Consider the following 22,498-nt stretch of genomic DNA (forward strand, 5'->3'; position numbering starts at 1 on the left):
ACAGCTGCAACGGACCTGGTATACACCAGGTAGGTCTGGGGGGGGGGGGAGGTTGGTCTTTAGTAGAGCAGATAAGGGATGCCAATTTTTTATATGGTTTGTAACAAGAAGTTAGGTCATGTTTTTTTAGGATTTTTGTAATTTTTTCCGAGGTGCCTTGGATATAGGTATGGTGATGGATTTAGAGTAATCCTTGTTGTGAGAGGGGGAAGAGGGGTTGCGGTTAACTGGGTTCAATTTTTTTTTTTGGGGGTAGCTATTGGCTGAGAAAGTGTTGAGAATGTGGTTTAGTTCTGTGGTTAGGACATTGCCATTTGAACAGATAAGGTTAGCCCTGTTGTATAGTGTCTTAATGACTCCACATTGTTGCAAGGAGGGGTGGTGGGATTGTTGGTGAATGTATCTGCCTGTATGGGTGGGTTTTCTATAGACTGAGAAAACCAAGGTTCCATCAGGCTGGAGGGTGACTAGTGTGTCTAAGAAAGGAAGGCAGTTGTTTTTTTCTTCTTCCAGGGTGAATTTGATTCTGGGGTATTGGTTGTTTAAGTGTGTTAGGAAGGAGAGGAGAGCATCGGAGCCATGTGGCCAAATAGCGAACACATCATCAACATAGCGAAGCCAAATGGTTGGTTTTTGTGGGGCAGAGTTTAAGGCTTTCTCTTCAAAAGTCTCTATATAAAAGTTGGCCAAGGGTGGGGAGAGTGGAGAACCCATGTCTGTCCCCTCTATTTGTTTGTAGAATTTTCCTTGCCAAACAAAATAGCCTGAGTCCATTGTGAACTGAAATAGGGCTGTGATATCGGGAGGAAATTTAGCTTGGATTAGCTCAAAGGATTCTTTGAGTGGGACATTTATGAATAAGGGGAGACATCAAAACTGACCATTATGTCAGTGTGTTTGAGTGTAAGATTTTCTATGCTGGCTTTGAAGTGGGCTGAGTATTTTATGTGTGAAGGAAATCAATGCCATCCACTGGGACGTAATGGCACATTTTCCTTATGTATTTTTGGGAGTCCATAAATACGGGGGGGGGGGGGGGGTATGGAGTTAAATGGTTTTAATTTGTTAGTGATTTCCACAGGCCAAGAAGTAACCTTCTTAAGGAGCCTGTGGAGTTTTCTAATTTGTGAGTTGGTGGGTATTGTACTCGATAGGGATGTAAGTAGCTCAATCTAACAATAGAGCTTTCAGCTTACCTGTGTAATTCTTTTGGTTAAGCAATACTGTGGCATTCCCTTTATCAGCTTTGGTGATTATTATTTTCTTGTTTTTCGTTAATTCTAGTAGAGATTTAATTTCCTTACTGGGCATGTTGGCTTTTGGTGGTTTATCTTTGGTCAAAACACAAACCACATCCAGTTAATATCGTTGGCGACGTGGTTTGGAAAGTGTCATATCCCACGTTCAATTCGTATCATAATATCTTCGGCAGGTATTCTTTTGGGCTCAATGCTGAAGTTGTGGCCACATGCGAGGGCATCAAGTGCTTCAAGTGTCACACTGAATGACGAAAGGTTGACTACTTTGTAGAAAGTTGGGGTTTCGATATCGAGTTCTTTTTTAAATTTTCAAATTTTTCGATGTGTCGATCTCATACTTTTATAAATTCTTTCTCCGCTGCAGTGCACGAGATGTCATATAAAATAGACCAAATTTCATGCCTTAAAGTGCTTGAAAGGTCATCTTGGAGTGTCTGGATAGCTAAGTTAGCATCATTCAGGAAACAACGAGTCGTGGCAATTTGTTCCCTGAGCAAGGCTTGGCTGGCACGGTTTTAAATACAAAGAGCCTTTTGTGAAGAGAAACAGTGCATGAATTTGACACAGTTAGGAATTACCTGGTTATCCCAGCAGCGTTTTAGGAAGGTCAGACGATTCAGTTGTCTTGATAGCCTTAACTTCATTTTACCGTAATGGCGTGCTTTATGTGCGATATCATCTCCGTGGATTATCGTAATTCTCGTGGAAAGGCTCAGACGTTGGTTATGCAGTTTTTACTAAATAATTTAAGGAAATTAGCAATGTCAACTAGGATATACGTTAAAATAAAATTTTAATATACTTCAGTATTTCGGCAACGTCACATTGCCATTTTCAAGAAACTTAAGATCAAGACATGTGCACGCAGGCACAACAAACAGTAAGTGAGGAAGAAGCAGGAAGCTATTATTTCTCCTAAAGTCTGGATGGTTAATTTCTGTTAAGTCCTGATTGTTAATTTCCTTAAATTATTTAGTAAAAAATGCATAACAAACGTCTATGCCTTTCCACGAGAGTTACGATAATCCACGGAGATGATGTTGCACGTAAAGCACGGCATTGCGGTAAAATGAAGTTAAAGCTATCAAGACAACTGAATCGTCTCGCCTTCCTAAAATGCTGCCGGGATAACCAGGTAATTCCTAACTGTGTCAAATTCAAGCACCGTTTCTCTTCGCAAAAGGCTCTTCGTATTTATATCTGTGCCAGCCAATCCTTGCTCAGGGAACAAATCGCCATGACTCGCCGTTTCCTGAATGATGCTAACTTAGCTGTCCAGGCACTCGATGATGACCTTTCAAGCACCTTTTAAGCCACAAAATTTGGTCTGTTTTATACGAGATCGACACATCAAAAAATTTGAAAATTTAAAAAAGAACTCGAACTGGAAACCACAACTTCCTACTGAAATGGTAGTCAACCTTTCGTCATTTAGTGTGACACCTGAAGCACTCAACGCCCTCACATGTGGCCACAACTTCGCCATTGTGCCCAGAAGAATACCTGCTGAAGATATTATGATACAAATTGAACACGGGATACGACACCTTCCAAACCACGTTGCCAACGATATTAGTCTGGATGTGGCTTGTGTTCTGACCAAAGCTGAACCACCAAAAGCCAACATGCCCAGTAAGGAAATTAAATCTCTACTAGAATTAAAGAAAAACAAGAATATAATAATCACCAAAGCTGATAAAGGGAACGATAAAGCTGATAGAGAATTACACGGGTAAGCTGAAAGCTCTATTGTTAGATCAGGCTACTTACCTCCCTATCGAGAACAATCCCACCAACTCACAAATTAGAAAACTCCACAGGCTCCTTAAGAAGGTTACTTCTTGGCCTGTAGAAATCACTAACAAATTAAAACCATTTAACTCCATATCCCCCCCCCCCCCCGTATTTATGGACTCCCAAAAATACATAAGGAAAATCTGCCATTACGTCCCATAGCGGATGGCATTGATTCCTCCACATACAAACTAGCTAAACATTTGGCCATAGCTCTCTCACACTATACTGGCAACACACCTTCACACACAAAATACTCAGCCCACCTCAAAGCCAGCATAGAAAATCTTACACTCAAACACACTGACATAATGGTCAGTTTTGATGTCTCCCCTTATTCATAAATGTCCCACTCAAAGAATCCTTTGAGCTAATCCAAGCTAAATTTCCTCCCGATATCACAGCCCTATTTCAGTTCACAATGAACTCAGGCTATTTTGTTTGGCAAGGAAAATTCTACAAACAAATAGAGGGGACAGCCATGGGTTCTCCACTCTCCCCACCCTTGGCCAACTTTTATATAGAGACTTTTGAAGAGAAAGCCTTAAACTCTGCCCCACAAAAACCAACCATTTGGCTTCGCTATGTTGATGATGTGTTCGCTATTTGGCCACATGTCTCCGATGCTCTCCTCTCCTTCATAACACACTTAAAAAACAACCAACACCCCAGAATCAAATTCACCCTGGAAGAAGAAAAAAACAAATGCCTTTTCTTTCTTAGACACACTAGTCACCCTCCAGCCTGATGGTACCTTGGTTTTCTCAGTCTATAGAAAACCCACCCATACAGGCAGATGCATTCACCAACAATCCCACCACCTCTCCTTGCAACAATATGGAGTCATTAAGATACTACACAACAGGGCTAAACTTATTCAAATGACAATGCCCTAACCACAGAACTAAACCACATTCTCAACATTTTCTCAGCCACTGGCTACCCCCCCCCCCCAAAAAAAAATCCAAAAAATATTGAAACCAGTAAACCACAACCCCCCCCCCTCACAACAAGGATTACTCTAAATCAATCACCATACCCTGTATCCGAGGCACCTTGAAGAAAATTACAAAAATCCTAAAAAAACATGACTTCTTGTTACAGATGATATAAAAAATTGGCATCCCTTATCTGCTCCACTAATGACCAACCTTACCCCCTAGACCTACCTGGTGTATACCAGGTCCGTTGCTGCTGTAAGCTGTCCTACTTTGGCCAATCTCTTGAAATTATCTCTGGACTCGCCACATTTTTCAGGTAATGCATTCTAATCACCTGCCTCTCCATGCAAAAACTTTCTCCTCACCTGTCTTGCTGGAAATCATCTTTTCTTCTTCTTATATACCTTCTATAATGTTTTCTATTTTTGTAGCTTCTGCTCAATGACTACTCATTCACGTGATTTATCCTCATAATTGTAGCTATGCTATACTGCTTTTGTTAAATACCCTTTCATCATTTCCCATGGATTAGTAGCATCATTCTCTTATAGATTCTTAAGCCATGGCACAACTTCAAGTTGCCTTCTGACTTTGCTACAAACACTATCTTTCCTGTTCAGCATATACCTTTCTTAATTAAAAATTGTACATACCTAACCACCTCTCAGTAAAGACTTCACAATCACACTTCCCAGTTAGAGGCAAAATGGAAACTAAACCTTTCTTTCCATAGTTCAAAGATGTTGGCAGAGAAAGAGAGAGAGTGAGATCTTAGTAGTTATGGGTTGCAGAATCAACTTATTGGTGGTTAATTGGTTTGCTTCCAGATAAGCAAAGAGTATGTTGGCCATTGTTTCATATTATGGTGGGGTTTCCCCCCTCCAGAAATAGAGTTTTGCTTCATGGTAAATGACAAACTGAAAGAATAACACATACAATTAGCCGAAATAATGTATTTGCCTCATAGTCTTGGATTCTTTTGCACGATCATATATATATATATATATATATATATATATATATATATATATATATATATATATATATATATATATATATATTACTAATTATATGAAGAGCCAAAGGCTTCAATTCGGCGACATGAACTTATTTAAGTTTAGGGATATTGCATCCCATATTGTTTCTTAGCCGAATAAGAAACTCAAAGAGTTTCATGCCGAATGTAGTTTCTATATTCGGCATGAAACTCTTTGAGTTTCTTATTTGGCTAAGAAACAATATGGGATGCAATATCCCTAAACTTTATATATATATATATATATATATATTTTTTTTTTTAAATGTAAATCCTATCAGTTAAAGGCCATACATAACTCACTGTTACTCAGTTATAACTGAGTTCTCTTACTGGATGGGCATTAAATGGTAAGATGGGAGTTAAATAATTTAGAAATTCTGCTCTGAAGACTAAACATGGACCTTTCTTCAGACTTGTGGTAAGCAGAGAGTGGTAGTGGTCTCACAATGGGCAGCAGTAATCATCTGTTATCGAAAAAATTTTGCAAACATCCATGCCACACATTATTGATTGGAGAGCTCGTATGTCCACTCAGTTAATCAGTTTGGTAACTAGCTGCTTTCTAATATGGAATGAAGTTGGAAGTCTTTTTCCACTTGGTTAGACTATAATAAATTTATTGGAAGTTTATTTTGTACTTGGTTATACTATAATAAATTTAGTTTATTTAGTTTAATCGTTTATCCAAGTGTAGTAAACAAAGTTTTCGCCTGAAAATATCTTCAGGACTGAGGTAAGGTAGTGCAACACCAGGCAACTCTGAGCAAAGGTGGTCCAAGCCCTCAACACTCCTTGTCTCAATATCTCCCATAATGCAAAGCACACCTCCTTGCGGACTTGTATACTGCTATGCATTAAGGGAAGGGCCGCTACCCAGACCAGTTTCGACCTTTATTGAGGTCTCGTCAGTGGGAGGCAGACCCAAACGTGGAGATACTAAGGCAGAAGCAATAGGGGAGGTCATATTTACCTATACAAGTTGCCAACAGGTGTACCACTTTATTATTGAATTACTCTGGATTTAGAGAAAGATGTACCACCTTAATGAAGGGGATACAAATCCTTTGATGTTTATCTGCCAGTAAGCGAAACTCTAAGAACTAGGACTAAGATCTATGAGTTTCATACCGAAAAACTATCGGCAAATCCAAGTGTAAGTAACCACTTGGTAGTACAACACCAAGGCAACTCGTATCAAAGGTGGAGCAAGCTCCCTCACTATCCTTGATATTTTCTCATAATGTAAAAACACAGCTCCCTAGGGGATGTAATACTGTAATTACATTATGAGGATACGAGTTGCCTTGGTTTTATTCTATGTTATAATATACAGGCACACCTTTATGGCATTCTTATAGTGAAGGTATGCAAGTTCTTTTCACTTAAACCTTGTTATCTTCCAGGTCTACCTACTCACTGATGAGACCTCAAAAAAGGTTGAAACCGGTCTGGGTAGTGACCTCTCCTCATAATGTAATTACAGTATTACATCCCCTAGGGGCTGTGTTTTTACATTATGAGAAAATATCAAGGATAGTGAGGAGCTTGCTCCACCTTTGATACGAGTTGCCTTGGTGTTGTACTACCAAGTGGTTACTTACACTTGGATTTGCCGATAGTTTTTCGGTATGAAACTCATAGATCTTAGTCCTAGTTCTTAGAGTTTCGCTTACTGGCAGATAAACATCAAAGGATTTGTATCCTCCTCATTATTATTAAGGTTGCCAGAAAAATAGCCTTTTGGCTTTTATTCTATGTACCACCTTATTATTGAATTACTCTGGATTTAGAGAAAGATGTTGGAAGTTTATTTTGCACTTGGTTATTAGACTATAATAAATTTTGTTTAATCCTTTATCCAAGTGTAGCAAACAAAGTTTGCACCTGAAAATATCTTCAGGACTGAGGTAAGGTGGTGCAACTCCAAGCAAAGGTGGACCAAGCTCTCATCACTCCTGGTCTCAGTTGCTTCTGCCTTAGTATCTCCATGTTTGGGTCTGCCTCCCACTGACGAGACCTCAATAAAGGTCAAAACCGGTCTGGGTAGTGGCCCTTCCCTTAATGCATAGCAGTATACATGTCTGCAAGGAAGGTGTGCTCTGCATTATAGGAAATACTGAGACAAGGAGTGATGAGAGCTTGGTCTACCTTTGCTCGGAGTTGCCTGGTGTTACACCACCTTACTTCAGCCTTGAAGATATTTTCAGGGGCAAATTTTGCTTGCTTACACTTGGATAAAGGATTAAACTAAATTTATTATAATAAATTTAGTAAAATCCTTTATCCAAGTGTAAGCAAACAACGTTCGTGCCTGAAGTATCTTCAGGACTGTGGCAACTCACAGTAATCGTGGACCAAGCTCTCATCACTCCCTGTCTCAGTATCTCCCCATAATGCATAGCACATCCACTTGCGAGCATGTATAATGTTATGCATTAAGGGAAGGACCGCTACCCAGACTGGTTTCGACCTTTATTGAATGTTCAAGTACAGGTCAAACTCCAAAAACTCAGCATTGTTCCCTTCAGTAACAGGCTCACCCTGCCACTGAGAAGAACTCTCAGAACCGGTTGGCTCTGCACCGTGACAGGCTCACCCCACCACCAAGAAGAGCTGTTCATTTGCTCATATGTAATCTGAGGGGTAACAGCAATGTCTCAACAGTGGGAGCCAGACCCAGAAGTGGTGATACTAAGGCAGAAGCAATGGAAAAGTCATATTTACCTATACAAGTTGCCAAAAGGTGTACGCCTTATTATTAAATTACTCTGGATTTAGAGAAAGTTGTTGGAAAATTTTTTCCACTTGGTTAGACTATAATAAATTTAGTTTAATCCTTTATCCAAGTGCATCAAACAGAGTTTACACCTGATTATGGGGGATGGATTATGGGAGATACTGAGACAAGCACCGATGAGAGCTGCTTGGTTCACCTTTACCATGAGTTGCCTCAGTACTGAAGATACTTCAGGTGCAAACTTTGTTTGCTTACACTTGGATAAAGGATTAAACTAAATTTATTATAGTCTAACCAAGTGGGAAAAAACTTCCAACATCTTTCTCTAAATCCAGAGTAATTTAATAATAAGGTGGTACACCTTTTTGGCAACTCATATAGGTAAATATGAATTCTCCATTTCTTCTGCCTTAGTGTCACCACTTCTGGGGTCTGGCTCCCATTGACGAGACCTCACTAAAGGTCAAAAACAGTTGTAAGCTTGGGTGATGAATGGCAATGCTGTAGCCTGAAGTTTTAACCGATGCTTGGCTGTTGCTGTCATCCAGGTCCTGGGGGGGGTGTAATGAATGGCAATGCTGTAGCCCGTGAAGTTAACCGAGGCATGGCTGTTGCTATTATCCCTCGGATGAGATATGAGCAAATGAGCAGCTCTGCTTGGTGGTAGGGTGAACCTACCATGGTGTAGAGCCAACCGGTTCTGAGAGTTCTTCTCAGTGGCAGGGTGAGCCTGTTACTGACAGGAACAACGCTGGGTTTTTAGAGTTCGACCTGTACTTGAACATTCAATAAAGGTCGAAACCGGTCTGGGTAGTGGCCCTTCCCTTAATGCATAGCATTATACTTGTCTGCAAGGTGATGTGCTTTGCATTACAGGAAATACTGAGACAAGGAGTGATGAGAGTTTGGTCGACCTTTACCACAAGTTGCCTCAGTCCTGAAGATTCTTCAGGCACAAACTTTGTTTGTTTACACTTGGATAAAGGATTAAACTAAATTTATAATAATATGGAATGAAGTTATATATTTTCGTACTAGACTATTGATATGAGAGTTGAAACTTTTGTGAGACAGCTAATTTTGAATATCCATCAGCTTGCAATGTCTTAGAAAAAAAACTTTGGAAGTTGACAGCAAATTGGTAGTCGGTCAGGTATCCTAACCTGGGTCAGGTAAGACCCAGGTTAGTGAGGGCAATTTATGTCTGTTCAAGCCTCTTGGTCTGTTTTAGCAAGGTGAAAAACTCATACAGAAGGGATGGTGATTACTTATCACCATGATCTCCATATAAGAAAATCAGCTAATTTGCCTTGAGTTGGAAAGCCCTTATAAAGATCATTTATGTGAACCCATTGTTGGGAAGACTTAGGTTCAAATCGCATCACTGACCAAGCTATATGGAAGTTGGAAAGGAACAATAACTAAAGCATATTATCACCATACAAGCTCTGACATTAAATTCCACTTTGGATTTGTAGTAATTTTAGGTGACAGGTTGTTTTTGTTGTCTCGTGTGAGACTATTTCAAAGCCTAAAGTGCCTTGAAAACATATTTTTTGGTTCAATAGCCTGTCATTCAGATTGCATCAATATTCTCCACTTGGCCAATGGCTGGCAGTTATGTATATTTCTTATGCTGGAGCTTCAAAATTGTCACTAAGTTCTTCTCCAGCCACAGTTCTGAATAAGGTGTTTGCAGAAATAGCAAAATGGATGGTCCAGCTGAATCTACATTTGTTGATATGGTAGAACACAGTGTAAACTTTATTTCAATTCACAGGGATGCTGGCTAGTGCAGGCTGAGTTGCATCCTGCATTTGTCCATTTGGTTGAAGTCCAGCAAATTCACAATCCACTTCCAATATGTTAATGCAGTCTTTGTGTAACCATTGTTGCATTGGAGGTAACATATCTGTTATCATTTGGATAAACTGTGAATACTGAAGGGATACACTTGATCAGCTGTAACATTCACATGGTATCTTACATTCAGACCATACATACATCTATACATCACCAGTTTGCAGTGTTATCACATGGTGCAAGTTGTTAGTTATTTATTCTGCTGTCACCATATCCTGGGAATTGGGATTTATCTCACAAGGTAACTTTTTTCCTACTCTTCAAGTATCCTGTGAAGACTCTTCCTCTAGCTACTTATTTTTTAGCTGATAGAAATCGAACTGAGTAAGGTCATTTACTGCTATAGTCCATCTGCAATAGGGCTCTGGTGCATTATGATCAACTGTAAAAAGAATCGTAATTTACAATTATGAATCTTTATACAATTGTTTCTCTACATTAGTATTTCATTAGTTTTGGTTTTGTAACCACTCCAATAGCTGTAATAATTTCAATTGTTCTTTATTGTAATTCACAATTGTTAAGCGTTGTGATATCTGTCATTCATCATAAAGACATTCTCTTTTTGCTAATGACAACAACATGTCAGCAATTACCGACTTCTCACTGTGTAGTTGAAATGCACATGCTCACCAAGGAGATTGAGAAGCAATTGACAGCTGACCGGGAACATATTCCAGTACCAGGGTAACAGAGGAAAGAAGAAGAGAGAAAATGGTAGTTTGAGAATGCAGACCAGAAAATTTTGTTTTAAGAAATGTGATAGTCGGAATATATATTAATAGAAGATTCCGAAAAGGGAATATTATCAAGTTGAATCCTTTGACTGGAAAAGTAAGACTGCCAACAAGTGAACAATAAATAAAAGGAGATATTAAATAGATGTTTTATTTCAACGTTTGAACAAATGCTTAAAAAAAAAAAGTTTCATCTATTGTCTCAAAGATGCCAGTGATATTAATTACTTTATCAGAACGTGATGTAATTTGTGACATCTAAAATATTCACCACTTGAAGTAAAAACAGTCTCTTTACAGAGAAATAACATAAATGGCAAAAAGTTCCAGTTATGTTAAAAACAGGATTTTTAACATGACTGGAACAGCTGGCATAATTAATAAAACTCCTTTGCTGACCACTATTATATTATACCATAATTTGATTGATTGTAGCCCATCTGTTAGATTTCATGGATTTTGTAGCCCTCTATCACCCATGTTATCAGCAAGCCACTGCTCCATGTGAGATATTTGTTTTTAGTAAAGGGACTTCCTAGTGACGGTGCTGGCTCTCTTCATTCTTTCTTTATTTATTTTGGTTATTTTTCCAACCCTCCCATATTCTTTGATCTGCTTTTTGAAAGTCTTACTTTTTTTTAATCTTATACACCAGAGATAGAAGAACTTATAGTAAATCATTGTGTTTGTGTGGGATTAGGGGGCAGGTGAGAATTGAGAAAGAAGATATGTATTAACATATTACTTGAAGAATTGTAGGTAGTTTGAGAACACTTTAGGAAACACTAAATGAGGAGCAGGAGAAGTAGGTTCAGGTTCACGGTGTTTGCAGTTGTACTGAAAAGGGATGTTAGGCGGTGCTTCTCTTCTTTTAACAGTCCCAACAGAAAGCAGAGAAATGATCGTTGCCAATTCACTGGAGCAGTGACTATAGAAGTAACCGTAGAAGAGAGACAGTATTGAAATGCATCTGTAACAGAGAGGTTGAAGTGAGTGAGAATTGGATCATCTGTGAGCTAAATTACTCTCCTCTGGACAGCATCAAGAATTTTTAGGAAAATATAAGGTGCACCACCTCAACCATGTGAACAGTGTGTTCTAAGGATGAGCAAGTTTAAGAAAGAATGCCTAGCTTTTGTAGAGGCTGAGGAAGCTATTAAGTGATGGGTTTTATGCTAGGAGAGGCTGTAGGTAAATATCAGAGCGATTAGAAAAAGGGTGAACTGAGATCCTTTTTGTGAGAGAAAAGACGAGCTGGCTTTTCTCTCACTCCCACTGAAAATAGTGTGGAAAGGGTTGGTGGTGTGCATGCACCGCTTTGGCCACTGCTTTGTGCAAGACAGGTGTTCCTGCATGGCACTTCCAAGATTATTCTGCTAGTGAGTTTGCCTGCAAGAGTCAAAAACATTGTAGTGAGTCTCCTTCTCCACAATGGCATTCTACTTCTGAGCCATTTATTGCATGCCTGGTGTCCATGTGTGACTCTGATGAGGGTGAAGATCTCCAGCACTGAATCCACATTCCTTTGAGCCAGAATTCTTCATTCTAAGATGCAAGAGAGGGGGAGTCCTGATAAGATTCCATCCAAGTACAGAAGCTGTATATACATTATTTTATAACAAAAGTAAATAACAAAATGTCTGATACATGTGTAAATTTCCCATTGTTTCTCATCAGAGACCACTTACATTTGAATGAGGAAGAACGTAGGCATCTGGAGAGATTGCTGTTCTGAACGAGTCAGTGTGTCCCAGGGAGGATGATAGCAGGGGTGGCCTCTTGTGGGAATGGATACTTGGGAGAAGGGAGACATCAGATAACACTGAGCCCATTGGAGTCTAGAGGGGGATAATGCTGGGTATAGAAACAATGGCATTTATATGCTTTATACTAATGCCAGGAGTATCCAGAATAAGGGAGAAGAATTGGTGGTGCAGATAGCATCAGCCTGGCCAAAAATTATTGGAATCACTGAGACGTGGTTGACAGAAGAGGATATAATAACAGGAATAGAAGTCGCTGGGTATAGCATTTTCGGCAGGATAGGAGAGGAAAGCGTGGTGATGGGGTACTGCTTATGATAAGTGACGACCTATGTCCTCTAAGAGTGGAGACTTTGGAAGGAAGTGAGACAAATGATTTTGAGAGCATGTGGTGTGAGGTAGAGGTAGGCAAGACAGGATATTTAGTGGGGTGTTGCTACAGACCCACGAACACAGAGGATGGGGATCAGGAGATGTTTAGACAGTTAATTTTGGCAAGTGCAAGAAGAATGATTGTTATGGGAGATTTTAACTACAGTAGTATAAATTGGAGAGAGGAAGATGCATGTAGCAATAGGGGAATGGAATTTCTAGAATTCTTGATGGACAAATGTCTTAGGCAACATGTAACAGAGAGAACAAGAGGTTCAAGAGTTTTGGATTTGGTTATAGCATCAGAAGAGTTGATAATAACTGAGATGACATCTCTCCCACCAGTTGAAGAGAGTGAACATATGGTTTTGACTTGGAAAATGAATAGACATGCAGGAGTATCAAAGAGATGGGAACTTATGTGGAATTATAAAGCAGGTGATTATAATAGTCTTAGACGTCAACTTCGGGAAGTTTCATGGAGGGAGGAATTGGAAGGCCGGGATATCATTAGTGCATGGGAAATTGTGAAAGAATATTTGTTAGCAGCAATGGTAAGTTGTATACCACGAGTGAAGAAGAGGACACAGTTTGGAGTAAAGTGGATGACAAACAATATTAAACAGGGCATGCGAAAAAGATGCTGTGGAAGAGATATAAGGAGACAGGTGAAGAGAAGATGCATGAAGAATATAAGACACAAGCCAGAAGAGTGACTAGTGTGGTAAGGAAGACGAAACTGGAATATAAAAGGAGATGGACCCTAAGATCCAAAGAAAATCCTAGGGAATTTTTTAGCTATGTGGCCAGTAGGAGGAGAAATGACTGTGGAAGAATGATATTGTGGGATAAAAATGGGAATAGAGTGACTGATGCAGAGGACATAGTGGAATTGTTCAATGAACACTTTATTGGAGTATTTCATCCTGGAGGAGCCAGTTTTAATGCTAGAGGGACAGGGCAGGTTCCAGGTTTAGAGGTACAGGAGGAGAGTGTGTTTCAGATGCTGAGTACTCTGGATGTCAGTAAAGCTTTGGGACTGGAGGGTATTTCACCAGACGTTTTGAGAGAATGTGCTAGGAAACTGGCAGTGCCTTTAACCTGGCTGTGGGAAAGGTGCCCAGGGAATGGAAGGAAGGTAAGATAGTGCCATTGCATAAGGGTGGTAACAGACTGGAAGTGTCTGATTATAAGCTAGTTTGTGTCATCAGTAGTTGTTAAGATCTTGGTGAAAGTAGTGAGGGATCGTATACAGCATTGGGCAGATGAGGGTAATGTTATCTGAGAGAGTCAACATGGATTTGTGAAAGGGCGCTCTTGTTTTAGCAATATGCTAGCCTTTTATAATAAAGTTACAAGAACATTAGATGAGGGAAAAGCATATACTGCAATTTTCTTAGACTTAGCGAAGGCATTTGACAGGGTGCCCCATGATAAGCTGATATCTAAGTTGCAGCACATGGGTCTGGATGTCAGATTGGTCAACTGGATTCAGGATTGGCTGTCTGATAGGTATCAGAGAGTTGTGTGTGGTGGAGCAGTTTCAAGGAGGCAGAGGGTTACAAGTGGGGTCCCACCGGGCTCAGTACTAGGACGTATATTGTTTAACCTTTATATCAATGACATTGCCAGTGGATTGCAAGGGGATATTCAGTTGTTTGCAGATGATGCAAAGCTGGGAAGGATTATTAGTAATAGTGCAGATGTGGTAGCCCTGCAAGAGGATTTGAATAAACTAAATAGATGGGCAAATGAATGGGAGGTGTTAGTTTAATGCAGCAAAATGTAAGGTCTTGAGGTTTGGGAAACATCGATGGGATGCTGCATACTCTGTGGGAGGAGTTATACTGGAGAAAGTAGGAGAAACGAGATCTGGGGTTGATGATTGATAGAAACCTGAAATTTAGGGGACATGTTGCAAAGGTGGTGAAGGTAACACAGAAGATTGCTGCAATTATGAAGACACTGACCTGCAGAAATAAAAGGTTTATCATTCCGTTGTATAAGTCTCTGATCAGACCACACTTAGACTATTGTTCTCAGATTAGGTCTCCGGGATTTGAAGGGGATTAATTAACTGTGGAAAGGGTACACAGAGATGGATGACAAAGATGATTTCAGGACTGTACAATTTTGGTTATGAGGATTGGCTGAGGGAATGTGGACTGCAGAGTTTGGTGGATAGAAGAAGGAGAGGTGATATGATTGAGACTTTTAAACTGTTGAGAGATGGTTACAGGGTTGACACTGGGGAGTTCTTTTGCTTGGTTGAACAGCGGGAAGGAGTGATGACAAGAGGCCATCCCTGGAAGTTACGAAAGGAAACTGTGAGCAAGAGGGTGAGGAATGGTTTCTTCGCATGGAGGGTGGTTGAACCGTGGAATGCATTGCCTGATGGAGTGGTGAGAGCGAGAACAGTCAGTGAGTTTAAGGAGTGGTATGATATACTTTGTGTTTCGAGGGTGGGGGGAGACCTCCCCTCGATGAGTCTTGACAGACTCTATGTTCTTAGGAAGGAGACCTCCTACGATGAGTCTTTTGACTCCATGGAGGCCTGAATATAATATTGATAATAAAACTCATTTATTATCAATATTATTTCTCATAATAATAATAATATTATTATTATTATTAAGTACAGAAGTTGTAGATACATTATTTTATAAGAAAAGTAAATAACAAAATGTCTGATACATGTGTAAATTTCCCATTGTTTCTCATCATCCATACAACAAGTGAATGGCTAGTAAGGAAGATGTCACCCTTCTTTATTCAAAGAAGTTTTAGAAAAATTTGGCAGGATCTCCCAAAAGAGTTCAAAACTATACTTAGGTGATGTTCTTTTTGAAACATCATGTCTCTGACACTCAGAACAACCATAATAATTGATACCCCCCCCTCTCCTAATTGTGGGAATACCAATAATTATGGTACTACTCATAAAACTCATTTATTATAGAGGAGTGACTAAATGGGCTCTCCTTGATGTTCCAGATGAGGAGATGCATTCAGAGCTTAAAGACTAATGATTAACAGGATGTGTAAGTTACATCCTAATATGTAGAAACGATAATCTTGTCCTGACTAGAAATATTACTGTTACCACAGCCTGTTAACAAAATGTCCAACATCTGTAAAAGCAAACTATCTCAACTGCTCTTGAGACTACATTTCTGATCACTGTAATGAATGCTGTATGTGTTCTGTAACAAGATTATTCTCTGAAGATGTTGGTTTGAAATCCAGCGAAATATTAGCAATGAAAAAATCCTTATTGTTAATACATCTAAACCTCCAACATTTGTAAAAAAACAAGCTATTTCAACTGCCCTGGATCTGTTTCTAATTTAAAACATTGAGTCGGAATAGTTACTCTGAAAAGCTTTGTGTTCTGTAACAAGTATATATTTGTGCTCTGAAGTGTTGGTTTGAAATCCAGTGAAATATTAGTAACTTAATGTTTATTTTTTTTTTCTTTAATGTTGTTTCTACTGTTGAAGCATCACTGTGAATTTGTAATCCACTTTGATGCTTCAAATATCAGAAATGCAGACATGCTCAAACTGCTTGTCATGGTACTACTATCCATGCCCAATGTGCAGTAAAGAGCATGACAGCAAATACTCTTTGATATGCTGCTAAAAAGCCATAATATATGAATTGCAAGGGATAACATCTACCCTACTCTCAAGTATGCTAAAAATGAAAGGGTGAAAAGTGATACATACGGTCAAGAGAATGGCCTTACTGACTTCAGACTTTATCCATAGTTTCCTGATGATAATATACTCCATTCATCATACTCATTTGACAAATCTTGTAGAACATGAACAACTAAACATTGGTTATAGAAAATTGTGAAGTTTAGGCTGTTTCTGCTGTACAAGATTAAGTATACTACAAATTTCCTTATGATGGAGAATTAGTTTCAGCATCGCAGTTGCTGTTGATTGCACGCATACATAACAGTTTTTTTTTGGGGGGGGGAATACTATACAATGCGAATTAAACATCTTGTGTCTTGTGATTTTTTTTTTTGTAAGGAATGCTGTTTCTATGAGTTTTCAGCATTATTCTGATTTTGCAGAATCATTTCTTTGGGTGGGTCTTTTGAGCACAGTCCTACATACTATAGATCAGGGTTTCTCAAACTTTTTCTACGACGGAACACTTCACAAATCCTGAAATGTTCACGGAACACCTTGGTTATTTTGTAATGTATTAATTAATAATAATTGGTAATTTAGCTTATTATATTGTTAATTAATTATGATTGGTAATTATTATTAATTTGTGCTGATTTTCATTGACGTATCCCATTCTGATCACAAAAAAATGTATAATATTATAAGTACTTACGGATGAATGCAGACTTTTTCTCCTGTGTGCTGGTTTTGTAGGTTAAATATAAATAAAATAAATGAGTAAATCCAAGCGTTAAGAAAAAATAATCATTTATTGTCAAATGTTAATTAGTAAAAACAAAACACATAAAAATAGTAAAACATATATTGCAAATTAAGTTCTTAATGACTCCGAAGTTTTTGGGTCTTTGAATTACAAATTCTTTTGATATCAGGCACAATATTAGAAAGTTGAATTCTCGTATTTGGTGTAGCGTCGAATCTGTTCCTGGACTTTGATTTGGTTGCAGCATAATATGAAAATCCTGCTTCGCATAAATATGTCATTGTAAAAGGAAGTCAAACAAGAATAGCTAGTTTTGACACGCTGGGTACTCTTCTGTTAAATTTGTCCAGAAATCATTTATTGGCAGTTTCTTGTATTTTTGTTTTAAATCAGAGTCACTAATTAAGCCAATTAGATTTTCATAGTCACTTGCGCTGAAGCCTGCCTGGCTTAGCTGTTACTGTAAATGGATTCAGAACCCAGGAATTGTCCTCACTGGATTTTGGAAAATATTGCAAAAGGGTTAATTGCAAGTCATGCAAGTGTTCGAAAATTACGTTAGATACTTCTTCATTTACTTTAGAATTTATTTCAGTCAAAAATTCATGCAAGGTGGGAAAACAATCAAAATTAATCTGTTCAACTGTAGAAATCCAGAATTGCAACTTCCTATCAAAAGATGCAATTTTATCTCTTGTATTAAAAATTGTAATATTCTTTCCTTGTAATGATAAGTTAATTTCATTGCACTTTGTAAAAATATCTGCCAGATATGCAAGACTCATCAACCATGAAGAATTTCTTAATAATTCAATAAAATTTCATCGTAAATTATGTGACATCAAGAAGACCATTAACTCACTACGAAGTTTAAAAAGCCTCAATAATGCTTTTCCTCTGGATAGCCATCTCACTTCAGTATGTAATAAAAATGCGTTATGTGCACTACCCATTTCATCGCACAAAATTTTAAATAATCTTGATTGAAGTGGTCGAGATTTTACATAGTCGATCTTTTTTACGGCTTCATCCAAAATAGTTTTTAAATATGTAAGAATTCATTTTGTTACTAGTGCTTGTCTATGCAAAACACAATGACTTTTGGTGGCTCTTGTAGCTACTTGCAGGATATGTGTTACAACTCCCTTCATCTTTCCTACCATTGCTTGAGCACCATCTGTACAAGTATCAATACACTTCTCCCGACCGATTTCCTGTTTTGTAATATAATTATTAATATAGTTGAATATATCTTCTCTGGTAGTTTTTTCTCGTAGATATTCGCACATGAGTAAATCTTCTTCAATACTTTTATCAAATATGTAACGAACAAACACTAGTAATACAGCGAGTCCTGCGACATCTGTAGATTCATCCAATTGCAATGAATATTCACTGCAGTCTAAGGCGATGAATTAGCTCTTTTTCTATGTCAGCAGAAAGATCTTTGATGCGGCGTGAAACAGCATTATTTGATAATTGTACTGCATCTATTTTTTTAGCAACCTGCTCGTTTAACATGCATTATACAATGTCTTTCACACAAGGCTTAATGAGCATCTCACCAATTATATGAGCTTCACCATGAAGTGCAATGTGGTATCTCATGCGAAAAGACACCTCTGTTGCATTTTCAGTTGTAGCAATTGTAGCCATTTAAAGTTTAGATTTTTCTAGCAAGTCACGTCGTCTCTTAAAAAAAATGTATATCTTTTCCTTTGTAATCAGTGTGTTTCATTTCGAAGTGCCTACGAAATTTAGCTGGAGCCAAAGAACTGTTTACTAGTATTTTATTACACAAAACATCAGGAGCATGTGTATTGCCAATACACATAAATCCATAATTTAAATAACTTTCATGGTACTTCCGTTTTGGTCTGTTCTTAGATAACTCATGTTCTTTAATATTAGCGTTTGAAGAAAACACAGTTTGTAATTCCATATCTTCTCCAATCATACAAATAGATATGTCAGTAGAAGTACTTGCTCCTCCTCCTTGTGTTAAAGTTCCTGTCTTTAAACAAGAATCCATGGGTATTTCTTCAATAATATTCAAATTTCAATATTTGTCAGAGCTATAATAAAAACAAATAGAATTGTGTTGTAAAGTTAACTTTAGTATGAAAAATAAGATAATATATAAATAAGAAATGTCGAATAATATAAAAATAAATGAATAATGCAAAATAGTAAAAAAAGACTGCAACACACAAAAGTAAATATGAATTGTAACAATACTTGTAAGAAAAGTACTAAACCGTATCAAATAATGTAAAAGCAATTGTAATAAGAATGATTTGATAAAATGTTCAGTAACAAAAATTAGACAGTTCGAAATAAATCAGATATTAATTATAAAATTAGTTAAAAGAGTAAGAAGAATTCTTTTTTAAAAAGTCGCCTCGCCTACTCCCTATATACGGCAATAAAAAGGCATTAGCTGATTTTTTTTTTCCGAGGGCCCGCTCCCAAGAAATTTACTCATAAATATCTTTCCAAATTTTTTTTTATTAAAGTTCATACATTTATATAAGTATTAATAATTAATTATGGCATAATCATAAAGAGTATTAGTATACTTATGTATACAGTGTGGCATGTTGACAAATATAAATTACATTTAAATTAGTTAACAATCACTGGACTAATGAAATGTTGTAGCATGTCATAGTTTCTTCAGGCAAACATCATTAAATTAATTTGTGCTGATTTTCATTGACATATCCCATTCTGATCACCAAATATATTTATAATATTATTATAAGTACTTACGAGTGAATGCAGACTTTTTTTCCTGTGTGCTTGTAGTTTTCCCCTCCTTTTGTATATCCTGGAGATCTTTGTAGGCTTGAGGTGGATGACTCACTATATGTTCCATCACAAACACCTTCAATAAGAGATTTTTTAATACCAAAATTAAACAAAGTGCCTTGTCTCTTATTCATATTAATTTTAACTCTGTATTCCTATTACTTTAAAAAAAATCACGGCACTCCGGTTTCAGACCAAGCACTTACACACTGCAATACGAACTTGCGAGGAAAGTATTCAGTAGTAATAGATTTGAGAACCGGATACAGACTACCTTGATCTTCAATTTCAGTGGAAATTTTTTCTTTATACTTCCTTGCCAATTGGTCACTGATATTTGCAACGCAAATGTTATTTCGTTCAGTTTTGAGAACACACCACCCATTGTTGTAATCGGCTTGCAGGCAATTTTTATGATCGGTCATAAACGGCGGTATTCACTTTCATGATTGTTGAAAGATTTCAATGTGTGAAAATTAACAATAATTCATCAATACTTCCATGTTTAAAAATATGCTGCTTAGTCACTGACATTTACAACACAGATGTCATTTCCTTCAGTTTTGAGAACAGAAGATATGACACCAATTGTTGTAATGGGCTTGCAGGCAATTTTTATGACCCGTCATAAACAGCATTATTCCCTTTCCCAAATGTTGAAACGTTTCAGTGTGTGAAAATTAACAATACACAGATGTCATTAGGTGTTCTGGGTCTGAGCTTTTCGACATATTCACGAATATTATTCTCCTCAGAATATTTTTACTATAAAATATTTATTCATGAAAAATGCTTAGAAAACTGAAATGACAAATTTCAGAACTTCTCGCAGAACACCTATTCACCTTCTGCGGAACACAGTTTGAGAAACCCTGCTATATATAACCAGTTTGTGGAATGTTTGTGTAAATCAAGTGTAATATGAAGGCAGTAATTCTCAGTTTCAGATTGAACTGGATTTACTATACAGATAGTAGCTCTCCCAACACACCATAATATAAGGCTGAATATTCTTTGTAATGTGTAATGTTTTATTTTTAATTTAACATGTTTTGCATAGTAGGTGAGCTGTTTTCAAAAATTTACTTTCAAGAAAGAATTTCTTTTTTTATACTATTAATATGCTACTAAACTAAGAAAAATAAATCGCAATTTTTATATACTGTACCAGTGACCATTTATATTACTTTTCTTCAGAACAGAGTTGATAATGTCATTCTTCTTTTAGCACTACTGCATTAGAATGTGTTCATTTTTATAGGTGCTTGAACTCTTATATCAGGAATGTTTTACACATTTAGATGGGCTAGGAGCTTTGGTCATAACTCCCACAAGAGAATTAGCTTATCAGATTTTTGAAGTTTTGCGAAAAGTAGGTGCCTACCATGATTTTTCTGCTGGACTTATTATAGGTGGAAAGGTTAGATATCCTTTTATAATATTAAAAAAGATTATATTGTTGAAATGTTTTAATTTCAAAACCCTGGATTTTTTATAGCAATGTGCCATGTTTGAAATTAACTGTCCATGCTCCTTAAATTCATGATCAATTTCTTATTGTCATTACACTATCATTGAGCTAGTTGACTTTTACTTTGCAACCTCATTACTGATAACCACCTATTTGATTATGTAATCTCTTCATTTTGAAAGTAGCTAAAAATATAAAATTTCTGGTTTAACAAAAAAGAACAAAATGTTCATCTACAAACTCCTCATTTTTATCAATTCTTAAGCAAACATTGATTGATTCCATTAATGTTTTTCAATTACCGTCACAATTTTTGTTAATGTATTCTTGGTGTAAAGTTTATATTTGGTTTTGACCAAAGATAAACTTTGTCGAAACCAAAGATTTTAAAAACAAATGCTATTTAGCACTTTTTGCCCTTTTTTTTTTTTTTGAAGGATATTTGCATTGCATTAGATTTGAGAGATAGCCTTTTCAGTGTGGAGTATTTGATTGCATTATTAGGAATAGATACTATTAGGAACAGCGTTTTGACTTTCATTAATAATATATTAAAATATTTCACTAATTCTGTTACAGTTTTGAAATTGTATCTGACCAGAAATGCTCAAATATGAAGGTATAAAAGTTGTACAGTGGCTACACCACATAATTTAGAATGTCTAGTCAGAGGGTAAAATTCCAGATGATTGGAATAGAGCTTTTATAGTTCCCATCCATAAAAAGAGGAATAAAACAGTGTTGAGCATTACAGTGGAATTTCTCTTCTAAGTGTTCTGAGTAAGATTTATGCAAGCATACTTGAGAAGAGGCTTAAAAAAATTGTGAAGAGAGAGAAACTTTAAAAGAACAAGCTAGGTTCAGGCCAAATAGAGGTCATCAGATTTTCACCTCATGCAGATAATTGAGAAATCATGGGAATATTGCAAACATCTATACTTCAGTTTTGGAGATCTGGAAGAGGCATACAACAAGGTAGGTGTCTAGAGAAAGGCTTTTCGAAAGACTACAATTTGGAAAAAATGGAACATTATACAGACCAGTACATAGTCTAAATTTAAGTTATCAGTCAGTTAGAATTGAAGGAAATACAGGTCTGATGTAAGGCAAGGGTGCATGCTATCTCCACTCTTATTCATACTCTATACCAGTGTTTCTCAACCTTTCTAAGCCGAAGGACCAGTAAAATGCCTAAAACAATTCTACGAACCACTAAGTTACAGAGGCATAGCTTGGGGGGGGGGGCAATCCTCCCCTGGCGGCACTTTTTGGCATTTAAGAAATTTTGCCATACTGTCTAT

The 22,498-nt window shown here is 37.3% G+C and overlaps 1 protein-coding gene across 1 annotated transcript in view; it reads left to right on the forward strand.

Annotated features, from left to right (window-relative positions):
• Positions 1-22,498, forward strand: part of LOC150100970 (putative ATP-dependent RNA helicase DDX10) — a 293,342-nt gene that overhangs the window by 41,145 nt on the left and 229,699 nt on the right. Inside the window, exon 4 of the mRNA XM_090401236.1 lies at positions 20,988-21,146. Within this exon, the coding sequence (XP_090257362.1) occupies positions 20,988-21,146 (159 nt within the window). The remainder of the gene's footprint in view (positions 1-20,987; positions 21,147-22,498) is intronic.

This window comes from Typopeltis vanoorti, chromosome 12 (assembly GCF_054136105.1).
Source record: "Typopeltis vanoorti isolate ZY-2024b chromosome 12, IOZ_Tvanoo_1.0, whole genome shotgun sequence".
Taxonomy (NCBI): domain Eukaryota; kingdom Metazoa; phylum Arthropoda; class Arachnida; order Uropygi; family Thelyphonidae; genus Typopeltis; species Typopeltis vanoorti.